This window comes from Rhea pennata, chromosome 3 (genome assembly GCF_028389875.1).
Source record: "Rhea pennata isolate bPtePen1 chromosome 3, bPtePen1.pri, whole genome shotgun sequence".
NCBI classification, from domain to species: domain Eukaryota; kingdom Metazoa; phylum Chordata; class Aves; order Rheiformes; family Rheidae; genus Rhea; species Rhea pennata.
The window spans coordinates 60,244,076-60,253,964 of record NC_084665.1 but is presented as its reverse complement, the minus strand read 5'-3'; the positions used below and the strand labels follow the sequence as shown (position 1 = coordinate 60,253,964).

The 9,889-nt window shown below is 39.6% G+C and overlaps 1 protein-coding gene across 1 annotated transcript in view; it reads left to right on the top strand.

Moving 5' to 3' along the window:
• Window positions 1–229: 229 nt before the first annotated feature.
• Window positions 230–9,889, top strand: part of NOX3 (NADPH oxidase 3) — a 39,441-nt gene continuing 29,781 nt past the window's right edge. Inside the window, exons 1-4 of the mRNA XM_062573736.1 lie at window positions 230–274; window positions 933–1,028; window positions 1,262–1,372; window positions 3,132–3,216. Of these exons, the coding sequence (XP_062429720.1) occupies window positions 230–274; window positions 933–1,028; window positions 1,262–1,372; window positions 3,132–3,216 (337 nt within the window). The remainder of the gene's footprint in view (window positions 275–932; window positions 1,029–1,261; window positions 1,373–3,131; window positions 3,217–9,889) is intronic.

Sequence of the window (9,889 nt, the reverse complement as noted above, 5' to 3'; positions counted from 1 at the left end):
GGACAATGACCAGCATTTATTTGCCCAGGTCATAAGACATGTCTGTTATGTGATCTGTTCCTGTCAGGGAGTCCTTAATTAGAAAATTCCTAGAGAGAGCTCCAACTAGATGCTTATTAAGATCTAAAGACAAAAGAGTTAGTAGAAAAGCCTGAGGAATGGCCAGAGACCTCAGGTTACACTGGAAGGCAAAAGTGAGCTGCTGCTAGCATAGGAAGAGGCACTCAAGATGGGATGCTGGATTTTGAATGAAAAACTGTCAGTCCTGTTATTAGTGAGTATTTTTAGCATTAAAAAAAACTAATTGGACATATATAAATATTTTAAGCTTGTTTAAAAGACATTTTATGGTTTGCTTACAGTAATACTCCCAAGCTAAATGTAAAACTTGCTATAAAATATTCAGCAGCCTTTTTATAACTAGTCTTAAAAACAATTTAAAGTCTTACTGTTTTATTTTTAATTATTTCTAAGTCTGTGTACTTTAGTTCTCAGATAAATGGAACAGAGATTTGGAATTGTATTTCAAAATGTATTCTGAATTATTTTCAGAGGCTTTGGTGAACTGAGGTGGGGGTAGATCTCCCCAGCTCCTCAGCTCCTAACTGCCTTCGTTTCTAGAATTCCTTACTTTTAGATTCTATTGGCTTTTTAGCATCCAAGCTAAATCCTGTGTCTAAGATCAAGTTTGCCATCACACAGTAAATAGCATCTGCATCTTCTATTGGATGTGGGGATCTAACCCTGTATTTTCCAAAAGATAGCCTCATTCCAGCAAATATTTTTGATTTCTATCACCTGTGATCAAGAGCTGCATTGCACACTGATTTTCAAGTATCCCTCAGATTATTTTAAAACCATAACTGTAACCAGTTTTATATACAGTAAAAATACTGTAAGTGTTATTAATCTGTGGCCTGTCTGTTTTGCAGGTGGTGTGGCTGGGACTGAATTTATATTTGTTTATTGATACCTTCCACTGGTATGAAGCTGAAGATGCTTACCTTTACACACGGATTATGCTGGGAGTAAGTATGAGTTTGATTATTAAAGGGATTCACAGGGAGAACGTATGCATAGGATGATTTTCTTCACATCTTTCATGACAATAGTTTTCCTGATGCTTCAACAGTAATTTTCCCATATAAAAGTATTTTGTTAATATAGTATTTCTTTTCTTTTGTTAATATAGTATTTCTTTTCTTTTGTTCTTGCTATACCAAATTTGTAATCTAATTTCTTTATATTGCTATACATACAGTCAACTCTGGCTTGGGCGAGAGCTTCTGCAACATGCCTTAATTTTAACTGCATGCTAATCCTGCTGCCAGTCAGTAGAAACCTTATTTCATTCTTACGAGGAGCAAGCACTGTAAGTACCATTTCTCAAATAGCCATATTATCCTTCTCTTTTTATTTTTACAGTTCAGCAATATTGTCCATATCAAACATTTTCCAAGGAATTTTAATTTTTGACAGAGAAGTGTGTACCCTATTGCCTAGTTATTACTGTTTGAATTGTCAGATATTCATGACTGAAGAGAAACCAATGGCTTGTTTAACACAGTACTCTAAACTCAACATTGATTTTGGCAGCCGCTACGTAGCACCGTGTCATGAAGTGAAAAGTGAGGTGCTAAAAAAGGGGACATAAGAATGCAACTTAGCCAAATGGAGAACATACGTATCCATCATGAGTATCCTGCATAGTTGCAAAGCGAAAACCAGAGTAAGTGCATAGATAAAAGTGCGGTAAGGGTGAAAAGGAACATGTTTAAACACTTGCTTCTGAGTGGCCACCGTTCAGCTCCTCCCTTCCTGTAAACACGTGTTTTGGTAAGTGAGTGATCATCTGTTCCAAGGCGTTTGTATTAGCCCCAGCACCACCCATAGGACGTGCTCAAGGCTTTAGCTCTGCCTAGCTAAGGCCTCAGCTGACTGGGAATTATTACAGTCAGAGCAAGCCCTTTGGTTGTAACCTGGTTATTATCTTCAGTTTTGCTTTGCTCTCTTTGGGCTATTGTCACATGTCAGACAGTCCTCAGGAATCAACGCTCGTTTATAACAGGCTGAATTCAGAAGCCGAGAATTTAGGGAAAGAAATCTTATCGGACTGCTGAATCAATTCATAAATTAACAATAAGTATCTGTAGACACAGTTATGTGCTCTGTAAGAACTTAGAGAAATGAATGCTTTCCCAAAGGTACATTTGGGAAAGTCGATAGATTTTGTCTTTCTGGACAACAACGTCACCCTGAAGAGCCTGGTACGGAGGAACCTGAGTGGCCGCAAAGCAGCGGGGCCGCGCCGGAGCCGCCGCCCCTGCGGGCGGCACGGTGTCTCGGCACTGCGCCCACCTGTGCTCGCGTGCTGGGAAGATTTATTAGCTAGGAAGCAGCACGGATAAACGCAGGGATCTTTGGCGCGGCGCTGGGCCAGGCCAAGCGCGCAACTGAGACGCCCCGAACGCGGTTGGGGCAGTGAAGCAGCTCGGCAGGAGCTGTCGCGGAGCCGGCACCGTGTGTTAGTTTTGGCTCGTTGCAGCACATAACAGCCCCGGGCTGGCGCGGTGCGGAGCCGCGCAGCTGCCGGCCAGCACACCGCCGCCGTGCGCTTGCGACGGCGGAGAGGCGGCTCGGTAACACCTACGCGTGCAGCCCCACCTGAGGCCGAGGCCCCTCTTGGGGTTTGCATTTCGTGAAAGCAGCTAAAATGTTTTCACTGAGAGCTGCCCTTGCCGGTAGTTTAGCTGTGATCGTGCAACATGACCTGAACCTGCGCACGCAGGCGGCCCAGCCTGGCTGTGCGTGTAACCAGCTGCGGTGTCGGTTCCTCAGCAGACGAGCTAATGCCCAGCCCAGAAGAACCGCTCACAAGTTACCGCTGAATGTTGCAGAGTTTTATCGAATCCATTTCTGAGCCCCCACACAGGCTGAGGAGCTTTAAGAACTCGTGGAGTGTCGCTATGCCAAAAATAGTTACCTTGGTCCCAAAGTTAAGGCTAAACCAAAATCTTCACTGAATTCCTTCAAAGGTTCATTTTTAAATGTACTGAACTCCTCTTCTCTCCTGTCTAAAGTGTCAGTTGTAAATAGGAATGATATAAAACAAATTTTGCTTTTTCACCGAGTGCTGTGGAGGAGCACTGAGGAGACAGCTTGACAAAAACATCGTATTTCACAAGATGGTTGCCTATGGAATAGCTGTAAATGCAAGTAAGCTTTCAGTTTTTTTCTTCTTTGCCTTTGAACTGCTTTGAATTTCACAGTGATTCTGCCTCATGCTGTAATCCCCATCAGCTCTGACACGTGTGCTGCTTTAGTGCAATCGTTTGCTGACTGCAACTTTAAATAGGTTTAGAGGTCCCATCCAATTAGTCATTCGTGATCTTTTTTTCAACAGTCAATAAACTTTCTACTTGGGTAGTAACTACTAGTTGCTCTTTTGTTAACTTGACCAACTTGTGCCCTCTTAGCATCTAGTACAAGTAACTTCTATTAAAATCCTGGGAATAGATGTTTGGAGAGAAGACCTAGCCTTGTAGTCTGATTTTTTAAGGAAATTGTGCTTGTGAGTCATGTTGCTCTTCTGTCCACCCCTACATCCCCTTCTTCAGTAACTTTTTAACCTGATAATAAATTTGAAACAATTAGCTGTCTCAAAAACATTAAGGTCCTACAACTTTTTGGAAAAATAGATGGGGGTATAGGGAACTAATGGCCCCCTTGAGGGAAAATCTGCAGCTTGAGATCAAAAGTTACCTGTTTGGTTTATCCTGTAGACTTGCTGAGTTAGAGCCATTTGCTTGCCTGGCTGGGAGCAAGGCATGGCACCCTCCTGGTCCCAAGTGGTTAGAGGGCCTGGAGTGGACTGAAGCTGGGAATTTAGACAACATGGGGGGAAGAGAAGAGACGATGAGGAAGGAGGATGTGCAGAGAAGGAAGAATGAAGGCTAATAGGAGGGCACAAGCACATAAAGATGGAGAGGTATCTGGGACAGGGGATATTGTTCTCTTTGGAAATTAGATCTCATGAAGTCCACTGCTCTTCGGACGATTTGACATTGGTGGACTGTGGTCCCAGCCCATATTTCCAAAAATATCTTTTTCATCTTGGACATCTTCAGATGCTTAAGAAAGTCCCATATTTTATAGTCACTCTATGACCAAAGATCTCAAAGGGAGTTAGCCAACTTTTTTAAAGGAAAAGGACATAAATAAGTTTATTGGAGTTATTCTTAAGCATAATACATTGTAACACAAAATTTGTACCCTGAGGCTGTCAGGGTTGAATATTGAAGAATATCGAAGAATATTAATTCCAACATTCTTTTTTTTGTATACAAGGCAGCAGCTTTTCTTTGCACGTATATCACACTAGTATCCCCCCATAGTTGGTTGAGTATAGGTCAGGAATGCCATCTAGATTCAACAGCTAAAATTTGTCCTTTTTATATAATGGGAAAGTTTTTAGAGGGGAGGGCAGGAGGGTGAGAATGTGCATCCTATAATGTATTACAATGATTTGCTTATCTGTCATGTCCATTCATTTATCAGAGTTCAGTTTCAGCATAAAGCAGATTCCTACAGAATGCAACATTGCTTCTTTAATTAACAAATCAACCTAGGAATATAAATTAACCAACTTCTACTTGGTGTATAATTTGTCATGCTCCAAAAAGAAAGCAAAACTGCACAGTCAAACCTTTTATGTTTTCAAGGGTTGCATTCATATAAAATGTTTGCTAGTGCATTAAGGTGGACAGTTTGGGAAGTGCAAGTTTATCAGAAAAGTGATTACTTTATGGCTTCAGCAGTTCCAAAGACAAAGACACAGGAGCTGATGTCAAATGACAGAAAGCACCATTATTTAATTCTGTCACTCTTGAGGGAAAAAATGAAGGTTTGGGTTTTTTTCAGAATAGAAAATGGACAAATATCTGATGAGATTATTGATGAAGAAAACAAAATACAGGGAAGTCTGATGAGCAAAACATAACAACTTGGGAACTCATGCTTTCCTAACAGATAAGTGAGAAACAAATATGGGGAAACACTACGTCATTTTATAGTCAGCCTTGGGGAAAGAAGGGCCAGAAATACAGTTGTCTGAAATTAAATTTAAAATGCATTAAAAATATTCAATCTTCATAGCACACTATGTGAAAAAAACACAGTTCCCTCCTCTTACAGTAAAGAGGTACCCACAGTCATATCGAGGTCCTTATTATAAAATTTAACAACGTTAAAATGCTGTGTAAATAGAGAGATGCTATTTTCCACTCACCTGACGCATTATTTATACAAGTACTACCTGTATAACCTTTTGTTACACAAAAGCATAGTCAACTCCTATCGGAGAATTGCAATTTAGTCATTCTTAGTTAAGTTAATGCTCTCTCCTTATATGATCAATGGCCTAAATGTGGCAGCAAGAAGTTAAACCAATTTGCAGATCAAATCACTAAGCTTATCCTCACAATATAGAATTGTAGACCACTTTATTATTAAAGTAACATGTTTTCATCTCAGCTTGCCAGGTGGTGCTATTCCAGCGTATTTATTTAATAGCATACTAAAAATAGTGTGACATTAGTATTGTCTGGCTTCTAACAACCAGCTCAGCTGAGGTGTGTGTGGCTTTGGAAAAAGTACATCTGTAGCTTTAATTTTTCATCAGCTCTAAAACAAATTCAAATGCAGGCTTTAATTGGTCAGGTCATAAAAGGATATAATTAGAGACTAGTGGAAGAAGGGAAGCTAGAGGAAAGAGAGAGTAAACAATGCTATCTATAATCAAGTGCATCATTGAAAATTCAGTAAAGGGAATTCTGCTTAGTTCGGCTTCCTGAGTTCTGCATGCATGTCTGTGATAAGAGCTGTCTGGGAGTTATTCACCCACTAATAAATCTTCCTTATAGACCTGTACCTCTGCTAGAATAAAATCATAGTTTCACTCACTCTCAGCTTGATCAATGCAAATCATTCTACACTTTCTAATTCAAAGTTGAGAGGCAATACATTGAACCTAAAGATATCTGTGAGAGATAAATAAATAATGTTTGGCACAACACATTTCTCTTACTCTGTTGTTTTTACCATCATGAGAAAGCAAATCCAAACATTTTCTAAAGTAAGGTGTGATTAGAGGGATTCTTTTGTTTTTACTTTGGCATGTCTTGAAGAAGTAATTGCTTTTTGTGTTGTTCTGATGTTTGCAGAAAGTTATACAAATATATTGCTCCAACAATCTTTGAATTATGATGTGAATAAAGCTCAAGCAATAAGGGAAAGAAGGGATGGAAAGAGAAATTTTTTGGAATTAGTCTGCTTGAAATAGTGTTTCCGTCTGCTTAAAATTTCCAGTAGTGTGTATTCCTTTAAAAACATGCAAAATAAACACAGAAGTATAGTGATACCAGATATGCATGGCTTCTACCAAGCACTGAAAATGCTATAACTAAAAAACTAAAAAATCTTTCTATTTTTGACCACATTTTGTTAATTGTGAGGATACAGAAGTAGCTATGTGATGGGTTCTGGTGATTAAAGTCGCATTTTTGTGTAAACTATGAATCTCTCAGGAAAGACGATGCTTATCTTAAGAAGAGATTTAGTTGAAATTTAGTTTTGTACTTCCAGAATTTGCAGAAAGTTTCCATCTAATTTCCATGAAACTGCATTTCTTCAGTCAGATTGTTTAACTCTTGGATTTCCTAGCAAGTAGTTGGGGAGAAGATTATACTACATTAAAGCTTATAAGCCCCTGGCTAGCGGCTCATGGCAAGTTCTTGTTTGATGCTGATAATCATTTTCAAAAAACCTAGCATAAGTTGTGTGTGGTGACTATTGTCCTAATTTTAACATCGTCTGTGCTTTTTCCATTCACAAAGATGATATGAAGCCGAATGAAGGATTTCATGTAACTACGAGTGTCACAAGGCAGTGGGTGGCATCAGAATTCAGGCTACATTAGTGCAGAATTCCCAGCGCTTTGGTGAAATTTCTATGAAGCTGCTCTCCTTGCTGTGGGTAGAAAGGCCAAGGCTTGACCCTTTGATTCTCTCATGATAGGTCGGTTAACCAAAACATTTAACTCCTAACAGCAAACTCCATTTTGATTATTATCCTGTACAGGCATGCAGAAAAGAGAGAGGGAAATCTTGCCCTCAGATAAACACATGCAATTTCTGTTTAGTTCAGTGAGAGTTGTGCATGCCTCACTGAAGGCACAATTGGCTGAATAAGACTAGCTAAATTGACCAGACTTTCAAGATAATTTAATTACATCTCTTTGTATTTAAGAACATGTACAGTAAACACCATGCTCTAATAGCAACCCCTTTTCCCCCTCCCTTTTTCCAATAAAACCTTTTATTTGATCTCAGAGGTGGACTAGATAGAACATCTCAGGGTCAAATACAAATTAATACATGTTAAGTGCTTTAAAGGTTCCAGATGTTGTTAAAAACAACAGTCTGAATCCGTCAGTCTTCATGAAATGATATCAAAAAGAACTTTGCTTTAAAAATTGCATGATTATCTTTTAGTTTATATTTAGCCATGCAGAATGAGGAAAACATTGAATAGAAAATACTGAGATGTAGTACCTTAAGCTTTGCATTCATGGCTAACTTATCTTAGTGGTGTGTACACACGTATATGCATATATTTGTGTGTGTGTATGTGTGTGCACACGCACATATATATACATAAAATGCAGTAAGCTCAGATTTCAGAAATTTACATTCTAATTTTGGAAATGCTTGGTAAATTCTGTACACTGCAGATGTAAAGGACCTTCAGAAAATGCACTTTAGGGATGTAAAATATTTTAGCTAATGGCAATGTATCCAGTGCCAGACTTTTTAGCCTGCTACAACTATTGTGCATTAAATGAACCACACTGAAAATGGAATTAGATCTTTGCATTACTCCTACCATCTAGCTATAATTCACTTTTAGATTGCATCATTTTTTCCTAGTAGCACACAAGAAACCCATCAAAGGTATTAATCTAATAACACTGAGGGCAAGATTATGGGAGAGCCAGGTAAACCAACATACTCAGTGCATTAGTTTGAATGTTAATATTTTTCTGTGTGTCATTATATTCTGCATATTAACAGCTACCACAGAGTAGCTTCCAGAAAAGACCTATCTTAGTTACTCTGGCAGACTTCTACACTTGCAATACCCTCTACAAAGGTAGTTGAAAGCTTGAATGAATGTCACCCAGGAGGGAAGAAGAGGTAAATCCCAAAGAAGAGAGTATGATGGTGTTTCCACTGACAGTTAACACTTACAATAAAGTGGAATAAAATGCTGTTGGACAAAACAGCGTCTCCTAAAAGCCTGCCAACTAGGCTAACCTGCAGAAGCTTGCTAGGTTAAGTTGCAGAAATCTAATCTATTCTTTTAGAAAAAATTGCAACATGATTACCCCCCCCAATTAAATTTTAGGCAAAAGCACTTCTAAAGCACATCTGTTCAACCCATATTTTTCTAGTCAAATGAAAATACGTTATTAGGATTTCTACACATGGATTTCTGTAAGTCTGGAAGGAACTACCAACTCATCTCAGTCTCAACACTCAGCATATACCAGCTAGCACTGGGGTTCCTGTCACTGCTGATCTGGCTGAATTTGTACGTATCACAGACTTTCTTGCATTTTGAGGAAAGTGCAAGACTTCATAGCCTTCTAAACAACAGAAATCTCATCATTTTGCATTAGAACTTCACAATGTGCAGTATTAATTTTCTAAAATCTGTGTATCCCAATGGTGAAAAGTGACAATGTGTGTTCTGTTATGAAAACAGATTCAAATTTCCGTCTCTAGAGAATGTTGCTATTTTAAGTGAACAGAAATAGTCCAAAACCTGCAGTTTATACATTACAGGGAATCCTTGGTAAAGCAATGGTAAAACTGTGTGAAATTCATCTAGTCCAAGGCTATGATGACTATTTGCATCATTAGGAGAGTTATAAAGAACATCATGCATGCATAGAAGACAAGAGTCCCAAGTACTATTACTGATTTTGCCACTAATCAGTAGCAGATGGCAGGATAAAACTGCTCACCGTAAGTCCACTCCAAAATTCATTGTCAGGCCTTCCAGTCTTGGAAACTTTTCTCTCTTTGTCAGGTGCAGGACTGCATGCAGCATGCAGCCCCAAAACCTACCGCAGCCACCCTGAACCCCCAGCCTTGGAGCGAGCTCTTTCAGATGTCAGAGAAATCAGGTCCTCATCAAGCAGCAACTTGGTTCCCATCCAGCTGAATCTGATAACACCCTCACCAGGCCAAAACATCTGTTCTGAAAGGAGCTCCATGTAGGAACAGCTCCCCCTCCTTCCCACTCAGCACTTAAAAGTGCTGTTACACTTAAATACATAAACAGTGTTTATATACTGCTTATCCATCAGTTGTACTCTCGGGAACAGATTGCCACAGCCCCCGCACAGCTGTCACCTAACCCTACAGCTCAAAGCCTCTCAGGCATTTGGGTTTTGACAGTCTGAATCTGTGTATCTCACTCTCTGCTCGTGGTCTAGTGCAGTGCTTCCAGTGTCCCGGCGTTGCCAAGTCGCTGGGAGCCCTGTCTTACAGGTGAGCTCCAGGGAGGTGCTCAAGTCTAGCACTGGCCAGATTGCTTCACATACAGAACCTAATCCATAAAAACATACACAAGACATGCTGGGTCACCGAGTCAATACCTTCTAATGCTGACAGTCATGTCACATACGCTATTTCATAAAACTGACCAACCTCCAGCCTAAAGCCACTTAGATTGCTTGATCCCATTATCCTGTTTATTGAAAGGTTATTTTAGAATCTCATTCCTCTGATGGCCTAAATCTGTCTTCTAATTTCCAGGCTCATTT